The sequence below is a fragment of the Hylobates moloch genome, unplaced genomic scaffold (assembly GCF_009828535.3).
Source record: "Hylobates moloch isolate HMO894 unplaced genomic scaffold, HMol_V3 SCAFFOLD_2, whole genome shotgun sequence".
In the NCBI taxonomy this organism is placed as follows: domain Eukaryota; kingdom Metazoa; phylum Chordata; class Mammalia; order Primates; family Hylobatidae; genus Hylobates; species Hylobates moloch.
In genome coordinates this window covers 54,101,476-54,118,273 of record NW_026652277.1, presented here as the reverse complement: position 1 = coordinate 54,118,273, position 16,798 = coordinate 54,101,476, and the positions used below count along the sequence as shown (strand labels likewise).

General features: G+C 41.4%; 1 protein-coding gene across 1 annotated transcript in view; it reads left to right on the top strand.

The window, feature by feature from the left end:
- The window catches only part of FRAS1 (Fraser extracellular matrix complex subunit 1), a 461,949-nt gene extending 448,907 nt beyond the window's left edge, over positions 1-13,042 (top strand). The window contains exons 71-74 of the mRNA XM_032149306.2: positions 4,784-4,950; positions 7,334-7,539; positions 9,565-9,711; positions 10,800-13,042. Of these exons, the coding sequence (XP_032005197.1) occupies positions 4,784-4,950; positions 7,334-7,539; positions 9,565-9,711; positions 10,800-11,393 (1,114 nt within the window). The 3' untranslated portion in view covers positions 11,394-13,042. The remainder of the gene's footprint in view (positions 1-4,783; positions 4,951-7,333; positions 7,540-9,564; positions 9,712-10,799) is intronic.
- The last annotated feature ends 3,756 nt before the right edge of the window (positions 13,043-16,798 follow it).

The window sequence follows — 16,798 nt, the reverse complement described above, 5'->3', positions numbered from 1 at the left end:
GAGCCCCAGTGGATGCCTGAAAACACGCATAATACCAAACCCTGTATGTACAATGTTTTTTCAATCTGCTAACCAAGACAGCTACTAAGTGACTAACGGGTGGGTAGCATATGCAATGTGGAGATGCTGAACAAAGGGACGATTCCTGTTCCAGGCAGGATGGAGCAGAAAGGCACAAGATTTCATCATGCTAGTAAAAATGGTGTATGTTTTAAAATTTATGAATTGTTTATTTCTGGAATTTTTTGTTTAATATTTTTGGACTATGGTAAGTCTTGGGTAACTGAAACTGAGGAAAGCAAACCCATGAATGAGGGGGGAACCACTGTATATAAGTTTCATACTGCATGAATTCTCTCTGCTACTCTTTTTTTTAACTCAGTGAATCATTTGTTGGTTCATTTGTGTTGATTCATGTAGCTGTAGTTTGTTGCTCACTGCATTAAGGTATTCATTGTAGGAAAATTCCACAATGTATTTGATCACTCCCTTTGGCTTTCTCTCTATTACAAAGAAAATTCTTATATATATCTCTTGGTGCACATGTGTAAGAAGAGTTTCTCCAGGGTAGGTTCTGGATTTTTTAAGGGGAGAGAGGAACAATGGTTTGAAACTGGCTGAAAGGATCAAGGAGGACACCAATGCTGTCCTCAGGCCCTGTGTGGCATAAATGTGGGAGGTGGCAGAGGAAGAATGTTGCTGAGGATACTGAGGCTTCAGAGTTGGGGTCCTTGCCTTACATCAGGGAGATTATTACTTGCAGACGCCCCGGGCTTAAACTTGGATCCCCTATATTGCTCCATATGGATGTGATAGAACTACAACACACATACAAAATCAAGACTGATACAGGGAATTTGGACTTAATACAAGCAATGGGGAAAGGATTCTTTATTTAACAAATAGCATTGGGAAAAGTGGCTAGTCAAATGCAGAAAACTGAAACTGGACTCCACTGCTTGTTTTTGTCAGGTTTGTCAAAGATCAGATGGTTGTAGACGTGTGGCGTTATTACTGAGGCCTCTGTTCTGTTCCATTGGTCTACATATCTTTTTTGGTACCAGTACCATGCTGTTTTGGTACTGTAGCCTTGTAGTATAGTTTGAAGTCAGGTAGTGTGATGCCTCCAGCTTTGTTCTTTTTGCTTAGGATTGTCTTGGCTATACGGGCTCTTTTATGGTTCCATATGAAATTTAAAGTAGTTTTTTCTATTTCTGTGAAGAAAGTCCATTGTAGCTTGATGGGAATAGCATTGAATCTGTAAATTACTTTGGGCAGTATGGCCATTTTCACAACATTGATTCTTCCTATCCATGAGCATGGAATGTTTTTCCATTTGTTTGTGTCCTCTCTTATTTCCTTGAGCAGTGGTTTGTAGTTCTCCTTAAAGAGGTCCTTCACATCCCTTGTAAGTTGGATTCCTAGGTATTTTATTCTCTCTGTAGCAGTTGTGAGTGGGAGTTCACTGATGATTTGGCTCTCTGTCTGTTATTGGTGTCTAGGAATGCTTGTGATTTTTGCATATTGATTATTTATCCTGATACTTTGCTGAAGTTGCTTATCAGCTTAAGGAGATTTTGGGCTGAGACAATGGAGTTTTCTAAATATACAATCATGTCGTCTGCAAACAGAGACAATTTGACTTCCTCTCTTCCTATTTGAATACCCTTTATTTCTTTCCCTTGCCTGATTGCCCTGGCCAGAACTTCCAATACTATGTTGAATAGGAGTGGTGAGAGAGGACATCCTTGTCTTGTGCAGATTTTCAAAGGGAATGCTTCCAGCTTTTGCCCACTCAATATCATATTGGCTATGGGTTTGTCATAAATAGCTCTTATTACTTTGGGATACGTCCCATCAATACCTAGTTTATTGAGAGTTTTTAGCATGAAGGGCTGTTGTATTTTATTGTAGGCCTTTTCTTCCTCTCGTGTATTTTATTCCTTCCCACAAACTTGCTGCTTCTCCCCTGTTGTCATCTTCAATTGGTGACCTTTCTGTCCTGTTGGAGTGAGGAAACAGAAGAAATCAGAAGAGAACTTATGCAAGCTTCTATCATCATACTTACATCTGTGCATCGGACCTACCAGCATGTATCTGTGCATGTACCCCATGTGGCCCACAAAGTCTAAAATATTTACTATCTGGCTGTTTACAGAAAAACTTTGTCAATCTCTCCGCTCTAGGTGCTTACACCCAAATCTTAAAAAATATCATTGAGACTTCTCTTATTCTGGCACTGTCATCAAGAATTTTAGGCCTTTCCTTTAAAATATATTAAAAATCCAATTATTTTCACTGCCCACCTGGCAAAAGCCCTGGTCAGAACCATTATCATCACTTGTCTAAACTATTGAAATAGCCTCTTAACAAAGTTCCCTGCAGCCACCTGTAGTCTCTTCTTAGCACAGCAAACCCTACTCACTTTTTCAAAACACTCCACAGTTTAAATAAACCCTAAAGTCCTGACAGTACAGATAAGGCTTTATGGAATCTGGTCCCAAGTTACCTCTCTGATCTTATCTCCCTCACTATTCTCCAGCCACCCTGGCCAACTGGTCATTCCTCTAATGTATTGCGCACACTCTTACCCCAGACCTTCTGCCTTTGCCATTTCCTCTTCCCGGAGGGCTTCCTCTCCACATAGCCACATGTCTTATTCCATTGCCTGCTTCAAGCCTTTGCATGTTTTCCTCTCACTGAGGCCTTCCATGACTGAGTTTCTTCCTTTCTCTCTCTTTATGGTATATATTTAAGGTATAAAACATTATGTTTTGATGCACATAGTGAAATGATTACTAAAGTCAAACAAATTAACATACCCATCTCCTCACTTAGTTACCTGCATGCACACTTGTGTGTCTATGATAAGAGTACCTGAAATCTACTCTCTTAGGATATGTCCAGTACATAATATCACTGCAACTTGGCACCTTTTGACTTACATTTCCCCATATCCCCCTCCTTGTCACCCCTGGTAACCACTGTTCTCTTTGTTTCTATGTATCCGGCTTTTGGAGTTTTTTGTTCCCGCCCGCATCAGCTTTTTTTGATTCCATATGTAAGTGAAATTGAGCAGTATTTTTCTGTGTCTGGCTTATTTTACATAGTATAATGTCCTCCAGGTTCATCCATGTGGTCACAAATGGCAGGATCTCCTTATTTTTTTAAGACTGACTATTTCATTGTGTGTATATACACCACATTTTCTTTATTGATTAATCCATTGATGGACACTGGTTGTTTCCAAATCTTAACTATTGTGAATAATGTTACAACGAACACAGGAGTGCAGATGTCTCTACAAGATGCTGATTTCCCCTTGTTTGGGTATATACCAGGAATAGGGATTGCTGGGTCATGTAATAGTTCTATATTTAATTTTTTGAGGATGCTCCATACTGTTTTACATAATGGCTGCACTGATTTACACCCATGACCATATTATTTAGAATTTCCAGCTGAAAATTCTTCTAGCATTACCCTTTCTCTGCCTAATTGTTCTCCTTATCACCTGTTACCTTTTAGCATGCTATATTATTTTTTATTTATTTTGCTTACTATCTTCCTTAGAATGTAACTTCCCCGAGACCATGTTTTTCTCTTTTGTCCACAGATGAATTCCTATTACTAGAACGATGTCTATTGTGTAATATATGCTCAGTGAATATTTGCTGAATAAATGAGCCTGAGGCACTAGAGATCATGGAGTAGAGAGCTGGTCAAGAGACTGAAAGAAGGCCAGTCTTGCTAGATCCCAGAAATGGAGGGAAGGGGAAGAGTAGCAGGAGATGAGGCTGTAGAAATAGGCAGAGGCCAGAGCTTTACAGGTCATGGCAAAAATATTGCTTTTCCTTCTGACGGATGTGGGAAACCACTGAAGGATATTAAGCAAATTTGAGTTTTTGAAAATGACACTGGCTCATCCATTGCATGATAGATGTAAAATAGCCTAGATGGAACTAATAGTGACTCCAGGGAGAACAGTTAAGGGGCTGGCACCTCTTTTTTTGCCTTTCACTGAGATAATAACACTAGAAGGAAGAGCAAGTTTGCAAGGGAAGAGCATACTGAGTTTGGGTTATCTGACAACCATGTAGAGCTACCATTCAACAGCCAGATATGTGTTTCTGGAGCTTAGAGGAGAACTCTGGATTAGATAGTTAAATCTGGCATTACTATCTTTGAGATAGCAAATGCACTCAGTGACAAGGCTGAGATCATCTGGGGTGAAGTTACTGAGGGAGAACAATAAGGGTCCCAGAACTGAGCCTTGGAGAGGCTGCCAGAAGGAGACATGGAAGAAAGGGGCTCAGGAAGAAGGCGGGAGGTAGGCACACAGAGCAAGGCAAGAGAGTACCACCTAGCAAGTCCTAAAAGTGGGACATGTGATAAATAAAGTTTTGATCAGGTCGAAAGAGTCAAAGCCTCAGAGCATGCAGCTCTGGGAAGAAATCTAGCTGGGCTCCAAAGCAGGGAGCACTTTAGAAGTCAAAGAGCAATTTTGGGAGCCCCCAGAGTGAAAGGGCCAAAAAAAGCAGAGGATACTAAAGAGCCTAAAGACTAATTAATTATTTTTAAGACTAATTATTTCTGTTCAAAAGAAATAACTACCAAATAAAGTCCTTTTACCGTACACATCCCTTTATCCAGTGAATATTTAGTGCCCACAACAAAGCTCTGTGTACAATCCTGAGGAGGATGGGGAAGGGAGGGTGACTTAAATGACATATGCAAAGCTGATCCTGCTCTCAAAGAGCTCTTTGTTTCTCCTTGGGTTTAGATTCCTGATACCCATTGCATTCCAGCAGACCAACCGCCCTGTGCCAGTTGTGTATTCACTTAACACTGAATTTCAGCTCTGCAATAATGAGAAGGTGTTTCTAATGGATCCCAATACATCTGATATGTCACTGGCAGAAATGGATTACAAAGGAGCATTTTCAAAAGGTAAGTTTCAAAAGGTAAGTTGCTTCCTCCACCTGCAGGAGGCTCTGCCTGGATATGAGAAGCTTTTGGTAAGTCAGTGGACTGGCATCTCTGCTCATAAGCTCTCAGTCGGCACCCCAGTAAAGATCCCCCAGGATTGGTCCCAGAACAGCCAGGATTGAATGTAGGTACAGGCCCATTTCATGCTGTTTCAAAATCAAATCACACACTTGGCACTGTAATGATTGGCAGTGTGATGCCATGGAAAAGCACTGGTCAGAGTAGTAAGAAGACTGGCATTTCCGACCAGATTCTAGCACATTGTCTAACTCTGGGTCGGTTATTTCCTCAAACCCCATTGCCTCCCAGTCTCAAAAGGATGCCAAACGTGTGTTCTCCATCATGCTTTCTCTGCTGAAAATGGCTCACTTCACGGTCACTTCTCTATCTGTTTACCACAGGCTGGATTCTATCCTATCTTTCTCTTGTCAATGACACCAAATTGATGTATTCTGGCACTTTTTTCCTTTGGGTTTCCTTTGCATCAGCTCATCAGACACCATCTTGCCTCTCAGATGACTCCTTCTCACTCTCCTGTCCCTGGCCTCCATCCTCTGCCCCTTCTGTGTTAGTGTCCCCAGATTCCATGCTTGGCTTAGTCTATTCCTACTCTGAGTGCTGCCTCTGGTCATCCCCATGACTTGGGCCATCCCTTTACTCTGAACTTCTTACACTCCCACTGTTCTGTGGCCATTCCATAGGATTTGACCTCATCCCAGATCTCTCCGAGCTTCATTTCTATGTTTCCACATGCAGATATGAAACTACCGAAGCTCTCCAAGCAGCATGTCTTTCAGACACCTAGAGATGCCCAAGACTGGATTTGTCTCCTTCCAAGCATGCTCCTCCCACGTCTGCTACCCTACTCACTGCATCACCATCCTCTATGTGCCCCAACCAAAAATCTCAGGGTTATCCTCAACTTCCGCTTCCTACATCCTACGTCCCATCCATCATTAAGATGAGTGGAGTCGGACTCCTAGACATTTCTTGAGTTCATCCTCTTGCCTCGCAGCTATATTTTAGGTGCCTGACTCTCACTAGAGGATTAAAAAGCCCCTACCAGGTCTCTGTGACTTAAGTCTCTTTGTCCTTGACCCATTCGCCATGTTTCTAAGGCCCAAGTGTGTTATTACCTTTCTGCTTAAAACCCTCCAGTGTTTCTTATTACTTATATATTCAAGTCCAGCCTCCTCAGCACAGTTTGTCTATCTCCCCAGGAGCCTCTCTTGCCAGAGCTTCTACACACCCTCCACTCTTGTCACACTGACTTACTTAGCACCACATAGTAAATGTTTGGGATGAGCATTTGGAATTAGCCAGATTTGTGCTAATTCCAAAATCCTCCTCCCACTACATCATTGCCGTGGAACCTTGGATAAGTTACTTAAAAATGGGAATAATAATTGAAGCTATCTTTTGGGCTCTTGGGAGGATTAAGTAAGTTAGTTGCATGTAAAGAGCTTGGTGCCATAGCCGACACATAGGAAACGGCCTACACCAGGGCTTACATCCTTGAAGCATTCAGTATTTTGTACATGGATTTTTTTTTTTTTTTTGCCTAGAATGTTCTCTCCTGCCTCTCACTCCCACCCCAAATGCACTGTCTGACAAATGCCTACTTGTATTTTGGGATACTGCTCAAATATCATGTCTCTTGAAACCCTCCATACCATTCCCTAGGCAGATTTCTGTACCTGGTTTCATGCTCTCTTAACATGACATACCTTCCTCTATTGTGGAATGTAACAGTATAGCATTTGGGTGATTAATAGAGTATTGTGGTGGTTTGGTTTCAGAGCATAGTACCTTGACTTGGAATCCCACCCTCACCATTTGCTTGCTTTGTGACCTTCAGCAAATCACTTAGCCCCACTCAGTGCCTCAAGTGTCTCATCTGCAAAATTGTGAGCACTACATGAGTTATTACATGAGAGGACTTGGTACAGTACCTGGCAAATAGTATGAGTTTGATAAATGTGAGCTATTTTAATCAATCACTGTGTGTTTGTTTTCCATCCTCTCAAGTGCATCTCACACACCTTGGTATCCCCTGTGCATAACAGAATACTTTACTTCCCTTAAATGCTTAATTAATGCTTATTGAAAAAAAGAAGCAATAAATGTTCCCTAGCAAGAAAACTCAGAGAAAAAAAGAAAATAAGAATAAAAAAGAAGCAATAAATGAATGAATGAGTATTTTAAGGGCACATGGAATCATGGAGCTCTTCATAGAAAAGTGCTTTTCATTCTAAGGGAGCATGTTTAACCCCTTTCAACCCTTGACATTTGTTTTTCTTTCATCTTAAAGTCTGACCTAATTAATGCCTTTCAATCTTTTCAGGTCAAATCCTTTATGGCCGAGTACTTTGGAATCCAGAACAAAATCTTAATTCTGCTTACAAACTCCAGCTGGAGAAAGTCTATCTTTGTACGGGCAAGGATGGCTATGTGCCTTTCTTTGATCCCACGGGGACAATCTACAATGAAGGGCCCCAGTATGGATGCATTCAGCCAAACAAACACCTAAAACACAGATTCCTGCTGTTGGTATGCTAAGTTCTCACTATTAGTGTTAAAGAGCAGACACTTGAGCAGATTTCCTCAGCTATGACTTCCGTCTAAAGTAGATAGAGCTCACTCTTGATGTTTTCTTCTCTATATATGTTTGTGTTGTTGTTTCTTTCAGATCAGCTAAATACTAGTACACAGGTGGTGGTTATGGTGAGTAACAAGACAAGCTTCTGCTGACATCCTCAGAAGAGGAGTCTACAGAGTCAAAATTACTTTCAAAATAATATAATGATGACTCTTTTTTTCATACTTATTCCCTCATGAGTTTAGAGAGTTTGAAAAGTTTATCAATAAAATTTCAGATTCCACATTGTAATGGTTCTTTAAAAAATAACCACTCACCAAGTTTTGATTTAGTATCAAAAAAGAGGCAGGGTATGGTGGCTCATGCCTGTAATCCCAACATTTTGAGACGCTGAGGTGGGAGAATCACTTAAGCTTAGGAGTTTGAGACAAGCCTGAGAAACATAAGGAGACCCCATATCTACAAAAAAAGATTTGAAAATTAGCTGGGCTTCGTGGCATGCACTTGTAGTCACAGCTGCTTGGCAGGCTGAGGTGAGAAAAATCACTTGGGCCTGGGAGGTCAAGGATGCAGTGAACCAAGATTGCACCACTGCACTCCAGCCTGGGCAACAGAGCGAGACCCTGTCTCAAAAAAAAAAAAAAAAAAAAAGACAAAAAAAGCCATAATAATTTGAAAAAGCTATTAACTACATAGCTTTATGAGGCCAGATTTTCTTCATACACTTTAGACAAAACAGCATATCACAACTGGTGGAATTCAGAAGCAGTTATGAGAATCCAGTTTTTTCCCTGAGATTACAAAAATGTAAAACATTGCCAGCTCTCTTTATTGGGGAAGGGAATGAATTTAGGTATTTTCACTAAAAAATATCTTTCTTAAGTTAACATGTAATGAGTTTCCTATTGTCAGTTTAAAATGAATTAATAAGTAAACATTTAAAAATTTTTCAGGTTTAATTTTTAACCGAGTAAATGTTGATAAAGTCACATAAACAAAAGCTCTCTGGGGTCCTTGATTTGTAAGTGTGTAAAGGGTCCTGAGACCAAATAACTTGAGAATTATTGGGCTAGAATATCCCACTCTTTGCATTTTGAGATCACAAAAGCCACCACATGTCCTTTTTGAAAAGGACAATGGGTTCCCAGAGGTAGTGTATTAGTCTGTTCTCACGCTGCTAACGACATGCCTGTAACTGGGTAATTTATAAAGGAAAGAGGTTTCATTGACTTACAGTTCAGCGTGGCTGGGGAAGCCTCTTACAATCATAGCGGAAGGGGAAGCAAATATGTCCTTCTTCACATGACGGCAGCAAGAAGTGCCGAGCAAAGGGGAAAAAGCCTCTTAAAAAACCATCAGAGGGCTGGGCGCGGTGGCTCAAGCCTGTAATCCCAGCACTTTGGGAGGCCGAGGTGGGCAGTTCACGAGTTCAGGAGATCGAGACCATCCTGGCTAACACAGTGAAACTCCGTCTTTACTAAAAATACAAAAAAATTAGCCGGGTGTGGTGGTGGGCCCCTGTAGTCCCAGCTGCTCCGGAAGCTGAGGCAGGAGAATGGCATGAACCCAGGAGACAGAGCTTGCATTGAGCCGAGATCATGCCACTGCACTCCAGCCTGGGCAACAGAGCAAGACTCCATCTAAAAAAAAAAAAAAAATCAGATCTCATGAGAACTCACTCACTATCACAAGAACATCATACAGGTAACTGTCCCCATGATTCACTTACTTCCTATTGGGTCCCTCCCATGACACATGGGGATTATGGGAACTATAATTCAAGATAAGATTTGGTGGGGACACAGCCAAACCATATCAGGCAGCCACTGACTTATGGAGAGGGCTTCACAGCACACTCTCCCAACCCAACCTAAAGCCAGGAGTGATGAGTACTTTTCTCCTCCCAGTCACTGCCACCTACCAATATAGTGGAACCATCTTTCTAAATCTTGCATTTCTTTTTTCTGAAATCCTAGGACCGCAATCAGCCAGAGATAACTGATAAGTACTTCCATGATGTGCCTTTTGAGGCTCACTTTGCCTCCGAGTTGCCTGATTTCCATGTGGTCAGTAGCATGCCAGGTGTGGATGGATTTACTCTAAAAGTAGATGCACTCTATAAGGTGAGTTTGGTGAGAAGAACAGAAGCTTAAGACCAAGTCTACTTTAAAGCTGGAAAAAAAAAAAAAGGAGGAGGACTGCAACATCTCTGGATTCTTCATCATTCTGCCATTCTTGCTGGCAGATCTTTTCTTATTATTGTTAAGCTTATCACCCACCCAAAATTTTCACATGTATCCCCAGTAGACCAAAACAATGATACGATTATTGACTTTGCATATAGTCACTTGTCATTGTGCACATCATGGCTGCATATGACACTCCAGTTTTTCCTAAGTTCTTTTATATTGCATCCCTTTTTGGTTCTATGCTAGCCCAGCTGATTTTCATGGACATATGAAAAACATTTAAAAAATCATAATACAATACAGCAATTTAGAATAGCAAGAATTACTACTATTTGATAAACACAAATACCTTAAGTCTTAACAATGAACATGAACTTTCAAGATCAAATTTCACTTTTTTTGTCTCTAAATATTAATCTATGACCCTTCAGAACTATTATCATGCTTCAGAAGTTATTTCAAAACCATGAAGCGTTTTATTGGAGGAAGATGAGGGGAGATAAAATACTTGATGATATAGCCTGATCGAGAAAGTGTTTAGAAAATGTCACGTATCTGTGTATTACGCACAGAGTATATGTTTAGTGAATATTTTGTTGAATGACTCCATTTTCGCTGAAGTTCACCAATAAATAGTAAATTGGCATAACACATAATTGAAGGTCACTGTAAATAAATGTGGTTTTTAATGCTATTATTTCACTGCTATCAATAAAGACAGACAAATATAAGCATTCACTTAGCTAAAGAGACCATGAAAGATAATTTCTTAGGCTATTCCATGTACACATAGGGAAACAAAAAAGAATCCGAATAGCTGACTCAAGATCATCTTAATTTGGAAATAAAATAGAACCCATATTTGGTTCAGTTCTCTATGTATTAGTAGACACCAACCATTGCTAATACTTTTCTGGAGATCAGTTATCTATCAAGGCATATAGTGGCAATTATCCTTCCATTTCCTTTCTTCAGAGGTGGTCTGTGGGCAACAACAACATGTTCGGTTTGTCCCCCTGCAGGTGGAAGCAGGACACCAGTGGTATCTCCAGGTCATCTACATCATTGGCCCTGACACCATCTCAGGGCCCCGGGTCCAGCGCTCTCTCACAGCTCCACTCAGACGCAACCGAAGGGACCTGGTAGAGCCCAATGGCCAGCTGACCCTTGATGATTCCCTCATCTATGACAATGAAGGAGACCAAGTCAAGAATGGCACCAATATGAAGTCCCTGAATCTGGAGATGCAAGAGCCGGCGGCAGCTGCGTCCCTGTCACAGACTGGGGCATCCATTGGCAGCGCCCTGGCTGCAATCATGCTTCTACTTCTGGTGTTTTTGGTGGCTTGTTTTATCAACAGGAAATGCCAGAAACAGGGGAAGAAGAAGCCCGCAGAGGACATTTTGGAAGAATATCCTCTGAATACCAAGGTAGAAGTTCCCAAGAGGCACCCAGACCGGGTGGAGAAGAACGTGAATAGACAGTACTGCACTGTGCGGAACATCAACATCCTGAGCGAGCCTGAGGCGGCTTACACGTTCAAAGGTGCTAAAGTCAAAAGACTGAATCTAGAAGTCAGAGTTCACAACAATTTACAAGATGGAACAGAAGTTTAATGGAGGAGACCTATGTGTATTTTTTTCTAAAATCATTTTTATACAATGGGGGGAAATACTGATATTTTTATAATCTCGCAGCTAAAAAAGGGAAAACTATAGCTTTGAGTGGCAGACGGCACACATCACATGCATCAACTCACAACTGAGCTACCTCATTCAACAAAGAACCGCTGAGACCCCCAGAGTATTACAGTTATTTCCGTAGATCCCTTTAATAGTGTCAACAACTGTACGCAGCTCCTTCTGTAAGGCTGGTCTTAGAAAACAAGTACTTTAGTATCAGGACAGGAGTTGAACAATTAGGTTAGCAGATGGAGATGAGAGGACTGGGTAGTGTACTATGGCAGATCTCAGAGAGAAGAAGTAGGTACGGGGCCTTTGGTTCCCTCCCCCAGCCCCAGCTTTCTCCTACAGGGCTTTTCCTGAGCCCCCAGACAGCAGAGTATGAACTGCTGACACCCAGATTCCATTAAAAATTCTGCTAATCGACACAACACACATATTTGCTCAAGATTTTCACTTGACAGTGTGTGCTCCTTGGCCTCTAATTGTACTTTGCTTTTCCAGAGCCTTTTTTACCTGGGGATTTCAATGTGCTTAAGTAAAATCCTCTGAAAACCACGGGAGCCTCCGCCTCCTCAGCCACAGAGAACTCTCTCCTACAAAGGGGGAGACTGAAACCCGAGTTAAGGAGGGGCCTGGCAGGCGTATCAGAGCACATTAGTGATGCCCTTCACCCCAGGGAGGTGTCTTTGTTCCCAACTAGTTTACATGGCACTGAGACATCCCTCCCTGACCAAGGATGCTGCAAAACAGGATCAATGTACTACGGCCTTTTAATTCAACATTGCCATAAATGCTTTAAAGAAAACCCGCCACACTTTCCTGCTATTCCAGTCTTTGCCCATCCCTGTAACAGACAATCCCATGTGCTTTGCTAGGTATGGATTTTTATTCTGTTAGTGCTTCGGGAAAGTAAGTGATTCATTTGAATAAGGCAAATTAGGAGAAAGCCCAGGTTGGGGTGAAATCAGACTTAACAGATACATGCTGGTTCTCCTTGCTGTGTGTGACACAGCAGACAGAGGCACTGTTCCTGGTGCAGTATTTCAGGGATTGCTCGTTGAGGGGTTCTTTTCTGGTAGCTCAGGCAATTATTTTTACCATATCAGCACATGACAAGGCCATGAACACATGGCTCTAAAATAATTTAGTGTTCAAGTATCAGCTTAACTATTTTGTGTAGGCTACACACAGCTTGCTTTTGTTTCTCTTCTGTTTCTGCCTTATTGGTGGAAACGTAAGCATGCATGCCATGTTGTTTTGAATTGGAGGCACAATTTCATTATTCAAGAGTAAAAGACAGTCCTCTTCTGATGCATGGCACACCATAGTCACCAAGCAAATAACAGAGCCTTCACATTGTGTAATATTTGTATGAGAATGACTCAAGCTCTTTGAGAACATTCCAAACTAGTAATATTTTGCTACTAAAAGCTAGAAAGGATGAACTGTGAAAGGTTCTAGGCAGCTCTGTGAGACTCCAAGCTCCTTGAAAGTAGGACCTTTGGGAGCTGCGCCTTTCATTCTTCAACAGTGCCTTGCATGTAACAAGCACTCCAGAAATGTTTGTTGAATGAATGAATGAATAGGAAGGGGAAGTGAGAGAGTATGGTGGCAATATCACAAGGGAGGAGAGAGGAAAACAATTATCTTCTCTACTTGGATTATGAGATAACCTTTTCTGGGAGGAAAGAAACACCGCTTTACAAAGGCATGACTCTGGCGGTGGTCCTAAGGAAGCATGAGCAGAAAATTCGTAATAATGTATCAGCAGGAGATGAGGCTATGAATTGGCATCCAGAACAGGAGATTTAGAGCAAAATCTAATTTAGCATTCTGAGATGAGTGTCAGGTTTTCAGGAGAGAATGAGTTGGGGTGAGCCCAGAGTCTGAAACTCCTGACTGGTCAGGTGCTACTTAAGACCAGCTTGGGCAATTCAGGGCAGAACTCCTGTATCAGCCTCATGGACACCCAGAACTGGTATCTCATGGCTGGAGAGCTGATCAGCCAGGCACAGAATCTCCAGAACAACCTAGAGAGTGAATGCTAATTTGTAGAGCGAATTTCCATTTGGCCCATTATTTGTAACTGTGTAACTGCTCAAAGTGCCAGAATGCTTACACGTTAAAGCAGCACTTGCCCACATATTCTTCTTGCATACCCCTTCCATTACTGCTGAATAGGACACTGCGTGGGAAGAGTGCAGAGGTGGCAGAATGAAGCTAGAGTGGGAAGGACTAAAGACTGAGCCCCAGAGTGCTCCCAGCAACTGCCGCGTACAAGGTCTGAAATGACAAGGGCAAGAGTGAGATAGGAAACTGTGCGTGAAAGGAAAGCCCTTGCAGTATTTCTGCCTCCCTTTCTTTCTGCCTTTCACCCCACTAAATGTACATTATTGAATGCCAGCACTTCTCTAGTGGATGCACACTTGTTAAATAGTTTTAAGAGATGTGGAGATGAGATATACCACTTTGATGTAGAATTATTCATTTGGTTTGTTTCATACTTCATTATAGGAATCAAGTAATTTAATGACTAATGTGGATTATATTCCAGTCAAAGCTCTGCTTTCAATTTCTCTGATTTGCTCACTAATGCCTTGTGTGTGTTTTACTAACCTTTTATATCTTGCCTTCAAGTGAGAAGGAACAAACAACTCTCAGTGGTTACTACTTGCTTTTATATGCTGGCTGTGAAGGTTAAAAGAAAGAATGGTCTGCACCATTTTTTCTGCCTTGCTGCCCTTTTATTGTACCCCAGGCCTCCTAGAGGACTCCTGCAGATTCTATTGTTGGGTGGGAAATAGTGTTGGAATGTGTTTGCACAGTCTTATGATATTCAGTCTCAGTCTGCTATAGGTATTTGTTGTTCTTGGATACTACACACCTGCTCAGACTGAGTAAACATTTGTGGTGCTGTCAACCTGATTTCTTGACTCTCAAATGACTTTTGTATTTCCAATATGAATTTGTGTGTCATGAATTTCTGATTTCTCCAATAGTGTATGCCGCTATGTAAATTTGTATTAATAAATGACAGTCTGGTTGGTTTTTTGTTTGTTTTCCTATGTTCTTTTTAGATTATATCTCTTATTAATATAGACATTGCCATTAAGATGGCAAAATTCATTCTAAAATTTGAAGCAGTCTTTTGGAGAAAACCCTTCTAACGAGGGTGAATCTGAGACACTCATTAACTGTGTTCAGAGTAAGATGCTGAATAAATTATATGTTCCTAGATTATCATAGGTCTTCTTTGGCAATCAGTTGAAATTCTGAGACAAAGAGGAATAATTAAAATTTCCATGTGCCATATAATAAGATGATTTTTGTATTTATTATCAAAACTTCTAAAGAGACATGAGGGTGGCTTATGTCCTTCTGTGCACATGCAAATATTTGAGCATCCATCACTGACGCTGGAAAAGACCAAAGCTCCAAACAAGAGTTTATAGGCTCATGAAGGGAAAAATCAGAGTCAAAATGGAGCTGTACCCAGCTGGTCTTTGCATTCTGCAAGCCTGTGCATTTGTGTTCCTTTCCCTTCTGATAAAACAAATAACTGCCAATAACAGTGACCAGCAGGGCTCTGTTGGCACGTTTGCAAACTCAGCAAGACTTGAGAAAGCATGTTTATAGAAAATCTGGGGAAGGGATGCCACAACAAATCCTGGAAGTTGCTGAGCTGCTGCCAGGAGCTTAATGTAAACTTCCAATCCTCACAATTTCCTGTGATTATCCGTTGCCTTAGAGCAGACTCTCTGCCCTGGAGTTCACTTCTCTAGAGTGCAGAGAAGCTGTACCAGGAATTAATCTAAGAATTGTCAGGATCGTCTATAAAAATGCTTCTGAGACTGGAAATGTCATGGCCATAAAATTTAGGGATCTTGAGGAATAGTGGCAGAAAATGAGTTCCCATTTAGAATTTAAAATGCCTCATAGACCGCTTTTGAAGAAAGGTACTGGGAGTGGTGGAAGGAGACTATATTTGGAATATGTTATTAGGTTCGACTACATGAAATTGATGATTTGGGGCCGGGCGCGGTGGCTCACGCTTGTAATCTCAGCACTTTGGGAGGCCTAGGCGGGCGGATCACGAGGTCAGGAGATCGAGACCACAGTGAAACCCCGTCTCTACTAAAAATACAAAAAATTAGCTGGGCGGGGTGGCGGGCGCCTGTAGTCCCAGCTACTCGGAGAGGCTGAGGCAGGAGAATGGCGTGAACCCGGGAGGCGGAGCTTGCAGTGAGCAGAGATTGCGCCACTGCACTCCAGCCTGGGTGACAGAGCGAGACTCCGTCTCCAAAAAAAAAAGAAATTGATGATTTGATAGGTTAAAAATAGTCCAATATCAATAGTTTTGTATGTCTCAACCTAATATTAAGATACCACAATATGTAATAGAGATCATGTCCCCAAATGAGCCACAGAGAACTCTTAGCTAGAACCCTGTGCTCTGAGAGTAGCTAATGCCCTGGGACTGTTGTAGGGACTATATCAAATGATATATTGGGCATATCTGGCAATGCTCCAATCAAGAACAATGACTCCCTTATATTCTGTACCTCAGTCTTCATAACAACCCCGTAAGACATAGTTGTCCTGGATAATTTCCTCTGAAAGTTTCATATGAATTTCAGAATTTCAAATCTTTGAAGGCCTTCACGAGCACAACTTGATGTTGCTTTAAAATGGTCCCAATTCCTATAACCTAAATTTAATGCTTGTCATGAAAAATTACATCACTTGATTAATACAACAAAATAGACCTATGCTGCAACCCTCTCTAAAAAAGCTAGCAGAATTTTATCCCTAGGCTCATTTTGGTTTAAGGCCAAGTTCCAAGACTACTCAGCAAGTTATAAAAGTTATTAGAATTTCGGTCTATGGAATCATTTTAATAAATTGTTAAAAACTAGTATCAAGATATCTCAGTTCCAAGACTACTCAGCAAGTTATAGAAGTTATTAGAATTTCAGTCTCTGGAATAATTTTCATAAATTGTTAAAAACTAGTATCAAGATATCTCCCTTAAACATCCCACTAAGGAATGCTTTAAAAATGAACCACTGCTGGATACTAGCAACTCCCAAGAGTCCCTCTGCGGCTGATTCTGTTTGCCGCACACTGAATCTGCCCTGCCCTGTGCTCTGGGAAACCGACTTTTCATCAACTGCTTCTTCAAGGCTCCCTTGCCTCTCGCTTCTGGTTGAGGTTGGCCAAGTGAAACCACTGATGAGAGAGAAGATGATGTGTGTTTAGCCTCCTCCCTGCTTCCTTCTGCCTTGTGATTCTGGGGTGGCTGCATCCCTCCCTGGCCACAGGTGTCACGGGTTCTT